Source organism: Heterocephalus glaber, unplaced genomic scaffold, assembly GCF_053883595.1.
Source record: "Heterocephalus glaber isolate CG9 unplaced genomic scaffold, H.glaber_assembly_v1.0 deba00001600, whole genome shotgun sequence".
Lineage (NCBI taxonomy): Eukaryota > Metazoa > Chordata > Mammalia > Rodentia > Bathyergidae > Heterocephalus > Heterocephalus glaber.
Window position 1 is genome coordinate 10,381,149 of NW_028258372.1, and position 22,730 is coordinate 10,403,878.

The following is a 22,730-nucleotide window of genomic DNA, read 5'->3' on the forward strand; positions in this document are numbered from 1 at the left end:
GAGGTTGTTAATAAAAGAAACTGAGGTTTAGAGAGATTGTGCCTGTCTTCCTTTGCTATTCAAAGGAAGACCTCTGATTGTTACCTGAGGACTCATCCCCTTGCCGCTCACAGCAGGAGTGGTTTTTATTTTGCTGGATCATCAGAATGAAATGGATTTCCAGGATGCCAATTAGCTGCTCACTTTTCATTGGAGAGAAACTGTGTAGTGCTTTGCTGTGTATCGGAGGCTCCTGTGAAGCAGGAAAGATATCCAAATAGTAAAGTTTGGTTACCTGATATTTTCAGTGTTGGCCAAAATGTGTGTAGATGGGTGAGAGCCACAGAGGGAGCCAGTAAATGTGAATAAGAATGACGCTGAGGCTGCATACTTGGACCTGTTTATTACTCTTAATGCAAAGTCCTGCTTGCTAAATAAAAAAAAAGCCCAGAAAAACATTCAATGTATTTGTGAGCTTAGTTTTCATTTACTTTTCTTTTTCCTAGTGCTAGAATCAAACCCAGGGCCTTGCACATGCTTGGTGAAGGCTGTACCACTGAGCCACATCCCACGCCGCTTGGGCTTATGTTTTAGTCCAATTTATGAAAATTATTTGCTGTTTAAAACATTGGGTACATCCTGTTTTACTTTAATAATGTTCAAAGGAATTGCTACTAAATCTATATCAAAATGTGTAGCCACAAGGATGAGTTGAAGTAGGTCCCAGCATGAGGGTGTAAAGTGACTAAACTCCTTCCTTCTTCTTTTTTGTTTAAAAACATTATATGTATATATATATTAATATTGTATTGATTTGCTGCATGGCATTATTCAGGCATTTTGACCTTTTACTTCTCTTGGGTATTTAAACATCCTGAAACCTCTCCCGTGACAGCTCAAATTCTCTCCAGCTCTTTACTCTGGGGTTTTCGCTGTTTTTACTGCATTTGTTTTGATTTTCAAATCAACCTTTTCCTTTTTGGCTATGGGCACGGAATAGAGGCTTTGTTCGTTTTAATTTTTTTTTGGTACCAGGGATCGAACTCGGGACCTTGCACTTGCAAAGGAGGCGGTGGCACCACTGAGCTAAATCCCTGGCCCTGTTCATTTTCATTAAATTTTAAGTGATTACTGAAACCATCTCCACTAGCAATTATTCTAATATGGTGCCTGGAAAATGTTGAAAGAATATGTAGTTATACACATATTTAGCTATATTCAAAACATCATCATAAGGAGAATGTTGGTCTCTCTTTTTTCCAAACTCCCAGGTCATTCATCTGTCCTCATCTTTTCTATGTTCATGTCAGTATCTTCCCATTAGACTTCAAACTCTGGTGCACACAGTGACTACCTAGCATGGGGCCATTTCCACAGCATCTCCCTAGCATTTCTTAGTTCCTCAGTGAATTTTTTTTGAAGAATAAGTAACTACTTATTTCAGTTTGCATTTTGTAGAACAAACACAAATCTGAATTTCACTGTTTGATTTCAGTTGCATACAGTAACATTCTAATTGAACTTGAGCCCTCAGAATTAAGAAGCAAGTCATTAGCTTAGTTGAGAGGCAGTTCAGTACTATTTCCTTTATCACAATATACCTTGGCACTTGCAAAATAAAACAGGTGTAGGTGAAATTATGCTTGATTCTGTTTCTGTAACGCTGTATTCCAAAGAATCAGTACCACCAAAAGCTTGAATTTTGGAGCGTTCCCACTGGCCTTTGCTTATTTCACATGTTGCTGTTCATTAAAATCTTGTCTGTGTAGGGCTGGGGATTTAGCTCAGTAGTTCCGCCCCTTCCTCACAAGCGGAAGGTTCTCAGTTCCATCCCCGGTACCAAAAAAAAAAAAAAAAATCTCGTCTGTATTGAAAATTTTTTCAATAATATGCATAGTAAAGTGTAACCCATTATCATCTGCTGAGTTGTTGAATGATACATTTTGCGTTTAGGCCAGTAGTTCTCAAATCCTGGTGAACATTAGACTCCCTGGGAGTTTGTTAGGCGTTCAGATCTGCAGGTTCAGAGTAGGTCCTCAGCATCTGGGGTTGTAATACTTTCTGGTGGTCCTGGAACCACTTTTGAGGAACACTGCCTTGGAGTCAAAAGTTGATTTTGAATGAAATTCTATGATAGTTCTCTCCAAGTTTGTGAGGTATTCTAAATGTGTTTAAAAGCTGTATTACTGGTCTATGTACAAATTCTTTGGCATTTTAGAATTAGTAATGACTTATTTGGCATTGCCAATGAAATTTTATATAATACTTTCTTTTCTGCAGGTTTATTGGTCCAGAGTATATTAGCATGCCCTGAAACTCCCATTTATTAGGAATGACAAGAAACAAAATTCAAGCTGCAGTATTTTTTCTCACGTCAGTTTCTGTAGACACAATATTTGTCACCACTTGATCCCACATTTTGTGTGTCTTTTTATTGGAGAAAAATATCAGGATATTTCCAAAACACAGTCTAATGCACTCTCTTAGTAATGGTCAATATTTGATGGTGCTAATATTGATCCTGAAGCCAGAGAGGGTACTGATGATTTAAAATCAAGTTAAAGGCTTAATTTCAACATCAAATACTTTTACTAGTGCTGAACCTTTGAAAATGAAAATGATAAAATAACAAAATCTTAATGAAAGTTTTTATTAACTCCAGCAAAATAAAACAGGTGTAGGTGAATGAATGATGTATTCCAGTGAGGTCAGTATGATAATAATGTGTTGATATTCAATATACGGCCCTCTGCCCTCTTTGTAAACTTTGTGAATGCTTCTTTTATAGATAGATCTAGCATTCTTTAGGTGATACATTGAAAGATTGAGAATTAGAAGAATTACTGTAGACCTCAGTTTCTAAATTTATAGGTGATCAGAATTTCTGCATGGCTTAATCTATTATTTCTTATCTTTTCAGGGACTTTCTTCCTCGAGGGTCAGGCATCGTGACAAGACGACCTCTTGTGCTGCAGCTTGTTACTTCTAAAGCAGGTAATGGATGCAGATGCTTGCTGCATGGATGGGCACATCGATGGCACCTATCATTCCATTCCAGGGTGCAGGGTTGTGCTCATACAAATGCTTTTGTGATCACTCTGCTGTAGGCAGCTGCCTACATTTCTCCCCACAATGCTTCCTTCTTGGTTGCTCTTTTAATTCTTGGATTATGTGAAGGAGAAATTCTCATTTGCCTATAGTTTTTTAACACTCCCTTTTATACCTTGAAAATAATATAATAATAAAATAATATTTGCTCATTATAATCTATCTATATAATTTTACATACAGTACATACTTCCTTTTGGATATATATATATATATATATATATATAATTTATTTATTTATTTATTTTTTGAGTTACAAATTTCAACAACCATACCTAAAAGTGGCTGAGTTATATGGTAAGTTTAATTGCTTACAGAACTGACAATTTTCCAAAGTACTTGCACCATATTATATTCCCACACGTACCACCTGTAACGTATGGTGGTTCCAATTCCCCACATCCCTGCCATTACCTCCAGGTGTAAAGTGGTTTGTGTCATTGTGATTTTGACTTGCATTCCCTCATCATTGATGTTGAGTACCTTTTCATGTACTTCTTGGTCATTCATATATCTTGTATCTTTTTTTTTGGTACCGGAGATCAAACTCAGAACCTTGTGCTTGCAAGGCAGGCACCGGAACCACTGAGCTAAATCCCTGGCTGGTCATTCATGAATCTTGATTGGGGAAATATCTATTCATCTTTTTGCTCATTTAAAAATTGGATTGTCATTTTAATATTGAGTTGCAAGAATTCTTTTTTGGTGTGTTTAATTCTTTTCTTGGTACATTGTAGGTATACAACACAATTACATTTCTCATTGGGAATTGTACCTTCACATAATGGATCTTGGTTCTTATTTTTTCCCCATTCCTAGCCCTCCCTTCACGCCCTCCACCCTTCCCTACTTACAAAGACTTTATTTCCATTTTTTCCATTTCTCATCATTTTTCCTTTCCCTTCTTTCCTTTCCCCTGCCCCTCCCACTACCCCTACGCCTTTGGACCTTTTCTTCGTATTTAACATTATCGATTATTCATTCTAATCATTGGTACATTTTAGGTATACAATATAATGACATTCATCATAGGAAATTTTCACCTTTACATATTCTCTCTTGGTTCTCATTTTTCACCCTTGCCGAGCCCTCCCTTCAACCCCTCCAGTCCTATTTACAAAGATTTTGTTCCTATTTTTCCATTTCCTCATATTAATCCCATTCCCTTCTATCCTTTCCCCTAGCCCACCCACTTCCTTCCCCTTTGCCCCTTTTCTTCCTATTTCACATTACCTATTATACATTTAGTCCTTATTTACACTTTCAGTTTCTCACACCAGAGAAACTATTCGGTATTTACACATGTGTGTCCAATTTATTTCACTTAAGAGTATCGCCTCAATGTGCATCCACTTAGCTATAAATGTCTCTAATTTCTCATTTTTTATGGCTGAGTAGTACTCCGTTTTATAAAAAAAACACATTTTCTTTATCCAGTCTCCAGTTGATGGGCATTTGGGCTGTTTCCAAGTTTTAGCTATTACAAAATGCGCTGCTATGAGCATGGGCACACATATATCACTGTGGTATGATTCTTTTAATTCTTTGGGGAAGATCCCCAGCAGTGGAATAGCAGGCTCAAATGGGACTTCCAGTCCTAGTTCTTTGAGGTATCTCCATACTGATTTCCACAGTGGTTGCACCAGTCTACACTCCCATCAGCAGTGGAGCAGGGTTCCTCTTTCCCCACAGCCCTGCCAGCATTTGTTATTGGTTAATTTCATGATAGCAGCCATTCTTTCTGTAGTGAAGTGGAATCTCAGAGTTGTTTTCATTTGCATCTCTCGAATGACCAGTGATGTTGAACATTTTTTCATGTATTTATTTGCTATTTCTACTTCTTTATCTGAGAAATGTCTGTTCATTTCAGATGCCCATTTTCTGATTGGGTCTTTAAATTTGGGAGGTCTGATCTTTTTAAATTCTTTATAGATCCGAGATAGTAGACCTTTGTCTGAGGAAGAGCAGGTGAAGATTTTTTCCCACATTGTGGGTTGTCTCTTCATACTGCTGGTGGTTTCTCTTGCTGTGCAGAAGCCTTTTAATAAGAAGAGATCCCACTTGTTGATTGTTTGTGCTAGTTCATGGGCAACTGAGGTTTTGTTCATAAAACCTTTTCCTACACCAATGTCTTCAAGGGTTCTACCTAACCTCTGTTCCAACTGGTTCAGAGTTTCTATTTTAATATTTAGATCTTTAATCCATTTTGATTTTAGTTTAGTGCATGGTGGGAGATACAGGTCTAGTTTTAATCTTTGTCAAGTTGAAGCCCAATTTTTCCAGCACCATTTATTAAAGAGGCTATCTCTCCTCCAGTGAGGGTGTTTGGCTCCTTTGTCAAAGATGAGATGGCTGAGTGTGTCTGGTGTTGTTTCTGCATCTTCTAATCTGTTCCACTGGTCCTCAGGTCTGTTTCTTTGGCAGTACCATGCTGTTTTTATCACAGTAGCTTTGTAGTAGAGTTGCAGGTTGGGGATTGTGATACCCCCTGCCATGTCTCTGTTACCTAGAATTGGTTTTGCTATTCTGGGTCTCTTCTTGTTCCAAATGAATTTTTGGATTGTTTTCTCGAGGTCTATGAAGTATGCTGCTGGGATCTCAATTGGAATTGCATTAAATCTATATAGCAGTTTTGGAAGTATGGCCATTTTCACTATATTAATCCTTCCTACCCAGGAGCAGGGGATGTCTGTCCATTTTCTGATAATCATCTTCAATCTCTCTTTTCAGAGTGCCATCGTTCTCAGAGAAGAGGTCTTTGATTTCTTTCGTTAGGTTGATTCCTAGGTATTTCAGTTTTTTGGATGCTACTGTGAAAGGAATTATTTGCCCTATTTCTCTCTCAGTGAGTCTGTGATTGGTGTAGAGGAAAGCTATTGATTTTTGTGTGTTGAGCTTGTAACCAGCTACTTGACTGAATTTGGTTATTAAGTCTAGAAGACTTTTGGTGGAGTTCTTGGGGTCTTCTATATAGAGTATCATGTCATCTGCAAATAATGACAATTTGACTTCTTCATTTTCTATCTTTATTCCTTTTATTTCTTTCTCTTGTCTAATTGCCGTGGCTAATGTTTCCAGAACTATATTGAACAAGAGTGGTGATAGTGGACATCCTTGTCTTGTTCCTGATTTTAATGTGAAGGATTTCAGTTTTTCACCATTTAGTATGATATTGGCTGTTGGTTTTTCATAGATGGTTTCTATCAGTTTGAGGTAGCGACCATCTATTCCACTTTTTTGTGGGGTTTTTATCATAAATGCATGTTGGGTTTTGTCAAATGCTTTTTCTGCATCTGATAATATGAGATAATCATATGGTTTTTGTCCTTGGTCTATTGATGTAGTGTATTACATTGATTGATTTTTGTATATTGAACCATCCCTGCATCCCTGGGATGAATCCCACTTGATCAGGGTGTATGATCTTCTTGATGATCTTCTGCATTCTGTTTGCCATTATCTTATTAAGGATTTTTACATCTATGTTCATTAGTGAGATTGGCCTATTGTTCTCTTTTTTGGTTGGGTGTTTCTCTGCTTTGGGGATCAAGATGATGCTTGCTTCCAGGAATGAATTTGGGAGTATTGCTTCCCTTTCAGTTTCATTGAAGAGTTTAAACAGTCGTGGCAACAGTTCTTCTCTAAATGTCTTGTAGAATTCAGCAGTGAAGCCATCAGGGCCCGGGCTTTTCTTAGTTGATAAGTTTTTAATTACATTTTCAATTTCATTGGTTGATATTGGGTTTTTCAGAGTTTTTAGGCCTTCTTCGTTCAACTTTGGTAATTCATATGTATCTAGGAATCTGTCCATTTCTTCTGTGTTGTCCATCTTATTGGCATATAGATTCTGGAAGTAGGTATTGATGATCCTCTCGATTTCTGTTGGGTCTGTTGTAATTTCACCCTTTTCATTCCTAATTGCATGGATTTGGGCCATTTCTTTCCTTTTTCTGACAAGGTTGGCTAAAGGTTTGTCAAGTTTGTTGATTCTTTCGAAGAACCAACTCGTGGCTACATTGATTTTTTTGTATCATTCTCTTAGTCTCCATTGCATTGATTTCTCCTCTGATCTTTATAATTTCCTCCCTTGTATGTGCTTTGGGGTTGTCCTTCTCTTCTTTTTCTAGAAGCTTGAGGTTCAGCATCAGGTTGGTTAATTGGACTCATTCTGTTTTCCTAATATGCATATTTACTGCTATGAATTTCCCTCTTGAGACTGCTTTCATTGTGTTCCATAGATTCCGATATGTTGTATTGTCATTGTCATTTAATTGAAGGAACTGTCTGATTTCTTCTTTAATTTCCTCTGTGACCCATTGGTTATTCAGAAGTGTGTTGTTCAATTTCCACGTGTTTATGAAATTTTTTGAGTTTCTTTTGCTATGGATCTCCAATTTTATCACACTATGGTCTGATAATATACAGGGTATAACTTCAATTCCTTTGCACTTATTTAAACATGTTCTGTGTGTGAGTATGTGGTCTCTTTTGGAGAATGACCCATGTGCAGCTGAGAAGAATGTGTTTTCTGATTTTGTGGAGTAGAAGACTCTGTAAATATCTGTTAAGTTCATTTGTTCAAGAATTCGATTGAGTTCTAGTATTTCATTACTTATATTTTGTCTAGTTGATCTATCTATTTGTGACAGTGGGGTGTTGAGGTCCCCCACTACAATTGTATTAGTGCGTATATGACTTTTAATGTCCGTTAGTATTTGTTTTATATAGTTGGGTGCACTAGTGTTTGGTGCATAGATATTTATGATTGTCATCTCTTTCTCTTGGATTCTTCCCTTTACAAGGATGTAGTGTCCTTCTTCATCTCTCTTAATCAGTGTTGGTTTGAAATCTACTTGATCTGCAAAAAGGATAGCTATTCCTGCTTTTTTTTGGGTTCCTGTCGCATGGAGTATTATTTTCCACCCTTTAAGTTTCCGTCTATGAGTTTCCTTTTGAATTAAGTGTGTTTCTTGTATGCAGCATATTGTTGGATTTTGCTTCTTGACCCATTCTGCCAGTCTATTTCTTTTGATTGGTGAATTGAGACCATTAATGTTGATGGTTATAACTGAAATGTATTGACTTATCATTGCCATGACTTTTTCTTTTTGTTGGGTTCTCCCCCTTTACATTTAATTTTTTGTCGTGCCAGATGGGTTCATTCTGCTTTCCTTCCAGGGGTTGTGATCCTCAATGTCTGTTCCTAAGATATTGTGTAAAATTCTTTGGAGTGCTGGTTTGGTATTCACAAAGTTCCTAAGGTGCTCTTTGTCATGACAGTATCTTATTTCTCCATCCATTTTGAAAGATAGTTTTGCAGGGTACATCAATCTGGGTTGGAGGCTGTTTTCTTTTAGGGTTGGAATATGTCACTCCAAGCTCTTCCTGCCTTGATGGTTTGTGTTGAGAAGTCTGCTGTGATTCTGATGGGCTTTCCTTTGCATGTGATTTGTTTCTTTTCTCTGACTGCTTGGAGAACTTTGTTCTTCTGTTGTGTTTCTGGAATCTTAACAATTATATGCCTATGTGTAGATTTTTTTTGATTAAGGCTATTTGGAGTCCTATATGCCTCACTTATCTGTATGTCAAGCTGTTTTCCCTTGCTTGGGAAGTTTTCTGCCATTATTTCTGTGAAGAGATTTTTTTATGTCATCTCAACTCTCTCCTGTTTCTTCATTGAGCCCAATCAGTCTTATGTTATTCTTCTTTGCATCATCTAGCAGCTGTTGGATTGATTTCTCATGTTCCCTTATAATTTTGAAATAATTTTTCTTTTCCTGGTCACTAATTGCAATCTTATCTTCTATATCTGAAATTTTGTCCTCACATTGACTCATTCTGCTGTGTAGACTTTCAGTGGAGTTTTTCATGTCCTGGAAATCTATTTGCACCTGCTTTATGGATTCCATTTGTTTCCTATGTTGGGATTCCATCATGTTCCTGAGCTCCTCTCTAGATTTATTAATCATGTCTTGCACTAGGGGCACAACTTCTCCTGTTATCTGAGAAATTATTTCTGATTTCATTTTTTCCAGATCCCCTTTTGTTGCCAGTTGAGTGGGTCCAGGTGGTTGAGTATCAGAGTGTTCCATCTCATTTCCCTTTGGGGTTGCTGCAGGTGATCTAGAGTCTGGTTTTGAGAATTATTTACTTGTTTTCTCATTTCAACTGGGGCGGGGAGCTGTTAGCACCTGCACAGATTACCTCCTCTGAGCTGGAAGAGGTGGGACAGGGTCCAGGAGCAGCTGTAGGGATGGTGACCCAAAAGCCTTTTCCTGTGGGCTGGGAGCAGTGGGAGGGATGGTGACTGGGAAGCCTCTTCCTCTGGCCCAGGATCAGTGGGATGGTGGCTCAGAAGCCCCTCCCTCTGGGCCAGGAGTGGTGGGAATGATGGTTGCCTGGAAGCCCCTTCCTCTGGGCCAGGAGCAGGGAGACAGAAGGTGGCCCAAAATCCCTTTCCTCTGGGCTGGGAGCAGCAGGACGGATGGTGACCGGGAAGTCCCTTCCTCTGGACCAGGAGCAGTGGGATGACGGCTTAGAAGCCCCTACCTCTGGGCCAGGAACAGCAGGACTCAGTACATTGGTCTGGTGGTCTGGTGTCCTCTGTGTCTTTGTAGTGTGGAACCAGGTGGCTGCCTGTCTGCAGTGCGGTGATTTGGTGTCTTCTGCCTGACTCGGGACCTCAGCAGGGTGTGCACTGACCTTCCTGTGTGCAGGGGGCTGATTCGGCATATTCCACAGGACTGGGGACCTCGGTAGTTCGTGGGCAGACCTGCCTGTCTGCAGCAGGCTGATTTGGCCTGTTCTGTGCGACCAGAACCTCGGTAGGGCGTGCACAGACCTGCCTGTCTGCAGTGGGGTGTTTTGACGTGTTCTGTGAAACTCAGGACCTCAGTAGGGCATGGGCAGACCTGCCTGTCTGCAGCGGGGTGATTCAACGTGTTCTGTGCAACTCAGGACCTCGGCAGGGCACGGGCAGACCTGCCTGTCTGCAGCGGGATCAAGAATTCTTTATATATTCTAGATACAAGTCCCTTATGAGATATACAATTTGCAAAAATTACTCCTATTCTGTGGACTCATTTTCCACTCAGTGTGTCCTTTGAAACACAAGTTTTAATTGTGATAAATTCCAATTTATTTTTCTTTCACTGCTCATGCTTTTAGTGTTATGTTTAAGAGTCTTTTGCCAAAATCACAGTCACAGAGGTTGACTATATGCTTTCTTTCTAGAGTCTTACAGTTTTGCTCTTACATCCTTTTGAGTTAATGTTTTTATACAGTATAAGGTCCAGCTATACTTTTCTCAATTTTTATTTTTTATTAGTACATGTTGGGAGCACATAATGATTATATTCTTTGAGGGGAATTGATGTATATATTTATATATAATATCTTAGTTTTTTATCCTTTCCCCTCCCCCTCCACCTTTTGGTCCCTCTTTCATTTGCAAAATATCTGTCTCCCTGTTTTCTGTTATCTATCTTATATTTTTCACTTTATTTATATTTGGGGTTTCTTAAGAGAAACTAGGCAATGTTTAAGCTTGTGTATCTAATTTATTTCACTTAACATTATGGTTTCAAGGTGTATCCACTTTCCTACAAATGACTCAAGTTTCTCCTTCTTTAAGGCAAAGTAGCACTTTATTGTGTATAAATGCCACATTTTCTTTATCCTTTCATTTGTTGATGGACATATAGGGTGCTTGCAAGACTTAGCTGTTATGAATTGTGCTGCTATAAACATGGGTATGCATGTATCTCTATAATATCATGTCCTCAACTCTTTGGGGAAGATACCCAAATGGGAAATAGCTGGGTTCGATGGAATTTCTAGTTTTAGTTTTTTGAGGAATCTCTCTACCGATTTCCATAGGGATTGTACTAGTTTACATTCCTACTGACAGTATAGAAGTGTTCCATTTTCCCTGCAGTCTCTCTAGCACTTGTTATTTTTTAAAAATTAATTTTATTGGTACATTTTAGGTATACAATATAATGACATTCGTTATTGCAGATTTGTACCTTTACATAATATATCTTGATTTTTTATTTTTTCCCCCTTCCCCTGCCCTCCCTTCAACCCCTCCATTCCTATTTACAAAGACTTTGTTTCAAGTTTTTCATTTTCTTATGTTAATTCCATTCCCTTCTTTCCTTTTTCCTACCCCTCACACTTCCCCTTCCCCTTTGGACCATTCCTTCCTATTTCACCTTATTTATTATACATTTTGATCCTTATTTACACTTCCAGTTTCTTACACAAGAGAAACTACTTGGTATGTACACATGCCGTATTTATTTCACTTAAGAGTATTGCCTCAGTGTGCATCCATTTAGCTGTGAATGTCTCTAATTTCTCATTCTTTATGGCTCAGTAGTACTCCGTTTTATAACCCCCCCCCAACATTTTCATTATCCGGTCTCCAGTTGATGAGCAACTGGGCTGTTTCCAAGTTTTAGCTATTACAAACTGTGCCGCTATGAGCATGGGTGCATGTATACTGCTGTGGTATGATTCTTTTAATTCTTTTGGGAAGATATCCAGCAGGGGAATAGCTGGGTCAAATGGGACCTCTAGTCCTAGTTCTTTGAGGTATCTCCATACTGATTTCCACAGTGGTTGCACCAGTCTACACTCCCAGCAACAGTGCAGAAAGGTTCCTTTTCCCCCACAGCCTTGTCAACATTTGTTATTGGTTGATTTTATGATAGCAGCCATTCTTTCTGGGGTGAGGCAAAATCTCAGCATTGTTTTCATTTGCATCTCTCAAATGACCACTGATGTTGAAAATTTTTTCCTATGTTTATTTGATATTTCTGCTTCTTTGTCTGAGAAATGTCTGTTCATTTCAGATGCCCATTTTGGATTGAGTATTTAAATTTGGGGAGGGGTCTGATTTTTTTTAAGTTCTTTATATATTTTAGATAGTAGACTTTTGTCTGAGGAATAGCTGGTAATTTTTCCCCCCATATTGTTGGTTGTCTCTTCATGGTATTGGTGGTTTCTCTTGCTATGCAGAAGCTTTTTAATAAGATAAGATCCCAGTTGTTGATTCTTGGTGCTAGTTCAGGTATGACTGGGGTTTTGTTCATAAAGTCTTTTCCTATGACAATGTCTTCAAGAGTTCTACCTAACCTATCTTCCATCAGGTTTAGTAATTCTGTTTTATTATTTAGATCTTTGATGCATTTTGATTTTAGTTTAGTACATGGTGAAACATATGGTTTTAGTATTAATCTTTGGCAAGTTGAAACCCAGTTTTTCCAGCACCATTTATTAAAGAGGCTATCTTTCCTTCAGTGAGGGTGTTCGGCTCCTTTGTCAAAGATGAGGTGACTGAGTATGTCTGGAGTTGTTTCTGCATCTTCTAATCTGTTCCATTCATCCTTGGGTCTGTTTCTTTGCCAGTACCATGCTGTTTTTATCACAGTAGATTTGTAGTATAGTTTCAAGTTGGGGGTTGTGATACCCCCTGACTTTTCCTTATTGCTTAGATCTGCTTTTGCTATATTCTAGGTCTTTTCTGGTTCTTAATGAATTTTTGGATTGTTTTCTCTAGTTATGTGAAATATGCTGTTGGCATTTCAATTGGGATTGGCATGGAATCTATACAGCAATTTTGGAAATATGGCCATTTTCACTATATTGGTTCTTCTACCCAAGAAAAAGTGATGTCTTTCTATTTTCTGATATCGTCTTTGATGTCTTTGTTCTGAGTAGGGTAGTTTTCAGAGAAGAGGTCTTTTACTTCCTTTATTACATTGATTCCTAGATATTTTATTTTGGGGGATGCTATTGTGAAAGTTGTTGTTTCTCCATTTCCTCTCTTAGTGAGTCTGTTGTTTGTGTACAGGAAGCTATTGATTTTTGTCTGTTGACCTTGTATCCAGCTACTTTACTGAATTTGGCTATTAAGTCTAGAAGACTTTTGGTGGAGTTCTTGGGGTCTTCTATATAGAGTATCATGTCATCTGCAAATAATGACAATTTGACTTCTTCCTTTCCTATCTTTATTCCTTTTAGTTCTTTCTCTTGTCTAATTGCTGTGGCTAATGTTTCCAAGACTGTATTGAACAGGAGGGATGATAATGGACATCCTTGTCTTGTTCCTGGTTTTAGCATGAAATATTTCAGTTTTTGACCATTTAGTATGATGTTCACTGTTGGTTTTTCTTAGATGGTGTTGTAGTCAGGGTTTTAGTAAGATAATACATTAAATACAGGACACATTATTTCTAAGATTATTTTATATCGTATACTTAAAATGCACCAATAAAACTTAATGATTATAAAAACAATAACAACAACAACGAAAGTAACACTTCTAACAGTTTTGTCTAATTTTTTCTGTTGTTTTATCTTTTTGTAGATGTCTTTCACTCTTCCTTCAAGTAGGATCTTTTTTATTGGGATAGGACCTATCATTTTCTTTCAGATTGTCGAATGTTTGGTCATGGAGTCTATAGAAGGAGGTCTATGCATAGTGCTTTATATATACCAAGCACTCATCCCTGGCTGAAGCTATGCTTTTCTGCTCCCTGATATTGAGCTCAATGCAGCACCTGGCCCTAGTGCTTCAGGGACCTGAGGGTCTTCATAGAGCACTGGAAGTAGTCTGAAAACAGCATGTTCTGCCATTAGGCAACCAACTCACCTTCCAGGTATAAGTGCAGAACAGGAAGCCATTTGTAGAAATCTCTGTGGCAGTGCATATCTGCTCACCCTTACAGCCTGGCGCCTTCTCTTTGGTTTCAGATAACTCTGGGAATTTCCAGTGGCCCAATAGAAAGCCATGCAGTTACCAAGCTCATGATTTTAATCTTGGGAAAGGTAACTAGCAAAATTAAGTTAGAAAATATGTGGTCAGGGAGTTAAACACTGGGAATATTGCCTTTCTCAAAAGGTTGAAGGATTACCAGGATAGAAAGGATCAAAGGTATTTACCTTGTAAGGGGATGCTTCGGGCTTTTTTAAAAAAAATCAGATACAATGTAATAAAGAAATGAAGTCCCAAAGGTCTTAGAAAGAAAACATGCTTATTAAATGGATGGAGCTGCAGGTGCTATATTCATGTATTAAGAAAGAACTTTGTCCAAATATTCTCACATTTGACAGGTCAAATAGTTCTCTTTCAGGAATCTTACAAACTTGTTTTCAAGGGATAAAAGGTAGTCAGTTTTATCTGGGACTTTCATCCAGACCTACTTTAAAGCTGGCTTGATTGTGTTTTCTAGGTCACTGGCCTTTTAATATTAGCCTAACTCAAGAAATTCAATTTGACTTTATTTTATGCTTGGAAACTTGTGAATTACTGGTTATATTCTCTTTCCTTGTCTTTCCCTTTCTTCCTTCTTCTTGCAACACTCTGAAACTGTAATTTTCATTCTTTTTCTTTTCCCCCTCCCCCTTATTTCCTGTCCCTCCCCTCCCTCTCCTCCTCCTCCTTCCTCTCCTTCTCTGCCCCCCTTTTCCTGGTACTGGGGATTGAATTTAGGACCTTGCGTCTCACTCTCTTTTTAAGTAAGATTTTGCATTTAGTCCATGGCCGGCCTTGAACTCCTGATCCTCCTGCCTCAGCTTCTCAAGTGTGGGATTGCAAACATGTACCACTACACCAGCCTTTTATTTTCTTTTGATATCTGATTTCTTGGCCAAAGCATTGGCTAACATTTACTAGTAGTCTTAGATTTTCTAATATTTCAATTATGCACTTTCTAGTGTAAAGAACAATATTCACTCAACTGTCAAGATTTTCAGAACAGTCAAGGAGTTATTATAAGCAAACTAACCCCAATTGTACGTCAGTTATATGACTGCCTTTTACTACTATATAGATTTCTAGTTAGGAGGGAAATGACTAACCTAAACGTTTGATATTTCTCCTCAACGAACATGAAAGAATTATATATTTCAGTATAACTGCCACTCATGATTGTGAGGTTAAGGTGACTTTTGAGTTGGTGACAATGTATTGTTTTCTGAGTCTGTTTCTTCCTATTCTATTTTAAGAGATGGTATTGAGGTCTGTAACTGCCTTGAGTTTCCTAGCCAGCGATTACAGTTTTCTGATCTTGTACCCCTTTGGTCAATGTAGTGTCTACTCCAGAATTATACTGGGTTAACAAAGGGTGACAGTAGTGAAAGAACAAGTTCCTTAATTTTAAGACTTTCTTTCTACCCTCCTCTCTGCTTCCATTAAAAATGGATTGTTTTGGGGGCCAGGGATTTAGCTCAGTGGTTTCGCTGCCAGATGTGCAAGCACAGGACCTGAGTTTGATGCCCAATACAAAAAAAAAAAAAGATTGTTTTGAAATAATTGATATTGAAGAGAACTTAAAGTTGTTAATATCTGTTTAAATCTGAAAGAGAAAGGGTATGAATGGTTTTTGTACAGAAAGAAAATGAATACAGTTGTTGTACATTGTGCCAGTGTCTACAGTCAACTAATAATTGTTACTTCCCTTCCCTTTCCACTCTCCTTCTTTTTCCTTGGGTCTCACACCACAGCAACCACAGATCACCTCTGTGCCCCGACTTTGCATGTGTTGGGTGTTTGGAGCAGTTTGGGGTGACTCACCTTGTCCTTCCTGCTGTTACAGCCTGGGTCTGCCACCTCATGAAACAGTGACCAGTAGTCACTGACCAATAGGGCAGGGTGGGTTATTTCAGCAACTGTGGAGTAATGTGGTCGGCAAGTTTAACAGGGTGGGTATTAGGTGGTCTGAAGAGCACAAGAACAGACTGTCATAGAGTTCTTCTTTTAGCTTACAAGATGATTTTGTCCAAGATGAATTTGTATTTTTCAATGGGAACTAAATTCACATGTAATGTGACTTTTCAAGTAATTGTGTTAGTTTAATATTAATAGCCTCCCACAAGCCTAGTGGAATTTTTTTATTTTCCCAAAGTGTATTTGTTTTATAAATTTTTATCTTCATGCTTTTGCATTTATTCATTCAACTGTTCATTAAACAGATTTTGAAAGCCCACAATTGCCACACAGAAGAAAAGTCTCCAATTCGTGTCCTGCACACTGTGTTTCAATTGTTTTCTATTGTGGGTAATATTTAGAGAAGCCTTACATTTGTGTAACTTCTGCATAAATAATATACTGGATAGAATTGTCTCTGTCACTTAACTTCAGTTTTTATTGTTCGTTATATCAGAATTTGGGGTTATGCAATACTTCACAAGCATACAAAAAATATGAGTTAGGAAGAATGTTTTCTCTGTAAGGCATGTCAAAAGCCAATTGAGTCTGTCCCTGGGGAAGGGTCTGTAACATGCTACCTGCAATTTTTATTTTATCCATTTCCTCTTGTTCTTTTTATTCCCTGCCATTTCCTTTTTCTTAATATGTGTGTAATATATTTAACTCTTCATCATTTTACTATTTTCATATAATCCTTTAGCTCTGTGCATGTCTACCAATAGCCATACTAGATTATATATAGGCTTTTTTATTGATCAGATACTAGTGCAGAGTTCAGAATAAGCATAAATATATTTAAATAGAATACAGGTCTATTTTGATTTACAAGGGAAGTGTAATCTTGAAGTGTCTAGATTGCTTATTATTGTCTAAATTGTCATTTGCTTTTTAAATAAATTTTTTAATGATTTGTATCTATACCACTGACATTGTTGAAGGTAGATTAAGGTAAATGCATAACAAATATTTATTGATCTCCTTTGCTCATGTGAAAGCTATTTCTTTAGATTTTTGAGAGGCGGACAGAGATATACAAGAGAATCAGTCCCTACAGTAGTGGGGTTATGCTATATTTTAACCTGAAGAGAGTGTGTTTGAATTGAGAATGGGTAGCTGAAGGATTTACGAGACAAATACAGAGTGAATTTAGCAAAGGTGGTTTGAGTATTTATTCTCATCCACCGGACAGAATGGGTAGCCCTTCTAGTGGTGGGCCACACCTTTAAATACTCACCTGATGATGAAATAGCAGGGGTCGCAGCCACAGAAGTGACATGAAGAAATGATCTGAATGAGCTTCCTGCGTGACAGAACAGCACAGTGAGCAAGAATCACAGTGGGGCCGTTTGGCGGCCGGTCTTCTCCTCTGGGTGCTGCCCAGCCCACGCCAGGATGTCTATCAGTGAGTTCATCCCGGGGTGTCATTAACTGGCAAATCTGTGTCCGTCCTCTGATGGTGTCCGCTCCTCAAGGGCAGAGATCAGATGTGTGACACTTGATATCCTTATTCAGAGTTGCCACACTTTTTTTTTTTCCATTAAGTTTTTGGTACATTTTAGGTATAAAATACACTTACATTCATCATTGGGATCCTGTACCTTTAGATGAGTATCTTGGTTCTTATTTTTTTTCCCCTTCCCTTGCCCTCCCTTCACCCCCTCCACCCTTCCCTATTTCAAAGATTTTGTTTCCATTTTTTTCCTTTTCTCATATTTTTTCTTTTCCCTTTTTTCCTTTCCCCTACCCCTCCCACTTCCCCTGCTCCTTTAAATCTTTTCTTCCTGTTACACAATATCAATTATACATTTTTAAAATTACAATATCAAGATCTAGGAGACATTACCACAGATTTTACAGAATTTAAAAGGATACAGAAAGCATATTACAAAAATCTTTTTTGAAATACATTTGACAATTTCTAAGAAGTACCTTGGAAGACAAATTAATGAAACTAACTCTGGAGGAAATATAAAATTTGAATAGCACCTATTAAAGAAAGTATATTCCTAGCTTGAAAAACTACCTATATGACAACAGCAGGCTCATATGCATTTTAACTGATAAGTTATATCAAACAATTAAAGCAGAAGAAAGAAAGAACACTTCTCCCCTCATTTTAGGAGCTCAACATTGTGCTAATCCTAAAACTGGATAAAAATAATAGAAGAAAAAAGTATGAACATAGATAGAAATTTGTTTAACAAAACAAACTATTAGAAGTCAGATCTGGCAGTATGTAGAAAGTGGTTTTATTATAGGGATGGCAGTGTTGGTTCAGCATTGGAAGATCTACCCCCAAAAGTCATCATTTAAACAAAGGAAAAGAAAAAGCCATATGATCCTGTCACTAGTTGCAGAAAAAGTATTGGACTAAATTCTACAGCTGTTCACGGTAAAAGCTATAAGGAGACTAGAAGTAGAACAGAAGCTTCTCAACAGATTAAAGACATGTACTCCATACTTCCAGCGAGAACACCTTATATGAATGGAGAAGATACAATGCTTTCTCCTTAAGGTGGGGAACAAGGGCAGATATGCTTACTCTTTATCTGTCCAATAAACTTTGAAACCTAGGCCCAACCAAAATAGTCTGGCAATAAAATGACACAATTAGGATAGGATTGGCAAGGTAGAAGCAAAATCTGTATATGCAGATGAAATGATCATCTCCAGAGAAAATACTAAGAAATCTCTAGGAGCCCTTAGAACTTGTGTTTGAATTTAGCAGGATTAGAAAACACAAGGTATATATAAAAATTCAGGTCTGTGTATACTTGCTATAAATGAAGAATTGAATATTGAAATTTAAAAGTTATGTAGGAGTACAAAGAACCTAGAAAAGTTTAAAAAAAAACAGTGTTGGAAGACGTTTAGTACCTAATTTTAAGACTTCTAAAGCTACAGTAATCAAGGCAGTGTTGGTGTAAGGAAAGACATATAGATCATTGGAATAAAACAGAGACTCTAGAAATAGAACCACACATATATGGTCCACTGAGTTTTGAAAGATCATTTAACATTAGCATTTTATAGAATATAAACTCAATTTAAGAGCCAAGGAAGAGACAGTGTTTTCAGCAAATGGCACTAGAACACCTGGTATCGGTATATAAAAAATTAACCTCAAGCTTTTATTTCAATACATGAAAATAACTTGAAGGGATCTATGAACCTAAATAAGAAAGCCTAAAAGTATAAAACTTTAAGAAGAAATTATAAGGGAAAATGTTTATGAATTCAGGGTAGGCAAGAACTACCTAGGATACAAAAAAATGGTGTGTAAAAGAAAAAAATTGGTAAATGAGATTCTATCAAAATTTAGAACTTTAAATGACATCATTAAAATGAAAAGTAGTCCTTAAACAGACCATATTTACAATGCATATAACCTATGACCAGAATATATAAAGAATTCTTAGAGCTCATTAATAGACAACCCAATTAAAAAGTAGACATAAGATGATCAATAGCCAGTACAGCACAAGGAAAGGTGTGCAACTCTAGAATCAGAAAAATACTAATCAGTACAATAACAAGATTGAATTATACACTCATTAGGGAGATGAAGTACAAAGTTTTAAAAGCCTTGTCATGACTTTTTCTTTTTGTTGGATTCTCCCCCTTTGTGTTTAATTTGTCACACCCAATGGATTCATTCTGCTGGGTTTCCTGGGGTTGTGATCCTCATTGTTTTTGCCTAGGGTATTGTCTAAAATTTTTTGGAGTGCTGGTTTGATATTCATGAAGTCCCTGAGGTGCTTTTTATCATGAAAGTATCTTATTTCTCCATCAATTTTGAAAGATAGGGTCCATCAATCTGGTTTGGAGGCTGTTTTCCTTAAGGGCTTGAAATACATCACTCCAAGCTCTTCTTGCCTTGAGGGTTTGCATTGAGAAGTCTGCTGTGATTCTGATGGGCTTTCCTTTGTATGTGATTTGTTTCTTTTCTCTCACTGCTTGTAGAACTTTGTTCTTCTGTTGGGTTTCTGGAATCCTAACAATTATATGCCTATGTGTAGATTTTTTTTGATCAAGGCTATTTGGAGTCCTATATGCCTCACTTGTCTGTTTCTTTTCCCCTCCTTGGGAAGTTTTCTGCCATCACTTCTGTGAACAGTTTTTTTTATGTCATCTGTACTCTCTCCTCTTTCTTCATTGACTCCAATCAGTCTTATGTTATTCTTCTTTGCATCCTCTAGCAGCTGCTGTATTGATTTCTCATGTTCCTTTACAATTTTAAAGCAATTTTTCTTTTCTTGGTCACTAATTGCAATCTTTTCTTCTGTATCTGAAATTGTATCCTCACATTGGTTCATTCTGCTGCACAGACTTTCGATGGAGTTTTTAATCTCCTGGAAATCTGTTTGCATCTGTTTTATGGATTCCATTTGTTCCTATGTTGGGATTCCATCATGTTCCTCAGATCCTCTATTTTTTTATCTGTGTCCTCTCTAGATTTATTAATCATGTCTTGCACCATGAGCACAGTCTTTGCTGTTATCTGAGTAATTATTTGTGATTTCATTTTTCCCAGATCCTCTTTTGTTGCCAGTTCAGAGAGTCCATGTGATTGAGTAACAGATTGTTCTATCTTGTTTCCCTTTGGGGTTGCTGTAGGTGATCTGGAGGTCTGTTTTTGAGGCTTGTTTACATTTCTTCTCATTTCCACAGGGGTGGGGGGTAGGTACTTCTGACACCTGCGCGGCTCACCTTCTCTGCCCTAGGAGCTTGGGATGGCAGCTGGGGAGCTTCCTTCTGGGTGCTGGGACCTGCTCAGCTTCTCTGCCCTAGGAGCTTGGGATGGTGGTGGGGGAGCTTCCTTCCGGGTGCTGGGACCGGCTCACCTTCTCTCCAGGGTTGCCACACTTGATGCGTCGTCTTAACCCCATACTAACTAGGAAGGAAAATGTTTTCTTTGAATCTCCCCTTTCCAACCCACCCATATTTCTTATTTTTATGTCAGTGTTGTCTTTTTAAAATTATCCCCAACAGCACTGACTTGTAATATGTATATAGTAAAACAGTTTCTGTGGTTAAAAAAAAAGCCTGTAGATATGACTCCGTGCCCACACATGTTTACCAAGGAGATGATTAGGAATGTGATTAGGGATAATTTAGTAACATTTGTATTTTGCTTTTCTTTATAGTAGAGATTTCTAATTAGAGATCAAAGATTCTTTGTATTATTGATTTCTTTGGGTTTTTGATATAAAGTATAGTTATATTTTTTGTATGGTTGAATGGAGTGGGGATTGATGAAGGATTTATAAGACAAACATGGAATGGTCATAGCAAAGATGAGTTCGGTATTTACTGAGTAAGCTGGTAGGGAAAGATATTTAATGCCTTTGGTCCAGAATGTTTTATACTGCTACTTGCTTGCTTGATTTTGTTTTGTTTTAAATAGCATGAATCATCTGATAGTATTTTTCTTTTTGGGGACCTCAGATATGGAATCCAACTTACTGCTTGCTGAGGAGCTGGCAAGAAAGCACATCCTAAGTCCTAGATACTAGTTGCTCAAGTGAAAATAGTAGATGTATACAGCAAACCTTTAGGTAAAGAAATAAAATTTAAAACTAATATACTTATTTGAACATTTCACTCACCGTTTGATCTTCAAAGAAATAAAATAACATGGCACTAGTGTGAGAGAAAATATTAGGTAAATATTAGATATTAACTGAAAACTTCATTCGGGCCACAGATATTTATTGGGAGCATCTATACATAACACATAATGATCAAAATGGGCAATCCTGACCTTAAGGGTGAGAGAGAAGTGAATAAGACTTAAGTATTCTACATGATATGTTAGCTAATATTAAATGCTGTGGGAAAGAAAAGGTCTGAGTAAGGGGACTGGGAAGGGAGTACTGGGTTGCGTTTTTGTACAGTTTTGAATGCTGCAGAATCTTGGAGGAACTGAGTGACATCTGAAGAAAAAGCAAGAGCCAGCAGGCATATGCCTGGCTCAAGCAGAATGAGTAATTTGGCCTCGATCGCAGGGGATTCTTGGTTTCATATGTAATGGCAAGTATTGTGTTTTGGTTGCTTACTGTTTTGGCTAACAAGGAGTAATAATTTGTTCCATAACTGTATTGTTGATTTATCAAAAAAGATGAAATAAATTAGACATAGCAGCTTAAATATCACATGGTTTCTGTAAGATGAGAGACCCAAATTACATATAAATAAAGAACAAAATAACAGATAATAGGAGGTGGGAAGCTAGATCTTTCTCAAATGGAAAGGCAAGTAAGAGATGGGGAGGGGGAAAAGAAGAGGGAGAAGGAATTAGGCTGTGTTATGTGCATGTGCCAACTGCACAAGGAATGTAAGCACTGTGTATGTGCTGCAAACATGTACCAATAAAAATGACAGAAATTCAACACAGTGTATTTTAAGAAAAAATTGTTTAAAACAGAGATTGACAAGCTTTTCTGTAAGGATCCAGATCCTTTAGTCTTATAGTACTTACCATCTCTGTTATAACTATTCAGCTTTGTCATGCCGTGAAGATAGCTATAGGTAAAACATCAACAGAAGAGTGTGGCTCAGTTCCCATACACTTAATGGACTCTGAAATTTGAATTTCATACAGTAGTCATATGCTTAGAAATATTCTTTCCAAATACTATTAACTTGATTGAAGTTTTAAACTGATACATGTAAACAAAATTGTATATATTAATAGAAGATCATGTGATATTTTATTATTCATACACATTGTGTAATGTTTAAATCAGATTCAACATATCTATTCTCCCAATTGTCTATCCCTTTTTTTGTGGTGAGATCATTCAATAGACTTTCTTCTGGCTGTTTGAGATAAACAGTGCATAATTCTTATCTATGGTCACTTATTCTACAAACCACACCAGAGGTTTTTACTCAACTAACTGTAATGTGATACCTTTTAATC

At 37.5% G+C, this 22,730-nt stretch overlaps 1 protein-coding gene across 9 annotated transcripts in view; it reads left to right on the forward strand.

Moving 5' to 3' along the window:
- Dnm3 (dynamin 3) overlaps window positions 1–22,730 on the forward strand; it is a 587,991-nt gene that overhangs the window by 96,268 nt on the left and 468,993 nt on the right. For all 9 annotated transcript variants that reach the window (XM_021265417.2, XM_021265418.2, XM_087194095.1 and 6 more), the window contains one exon: window positions 2,900–2,973. In XM_021265417.2, the coding sequence (XP_021121076.1) occupies window positions 2,900–2,973 (74 nt within the window). The remainder of the gene's footprint in view (window positions 1–2,899; window positions 2,974–22,730) is intronic.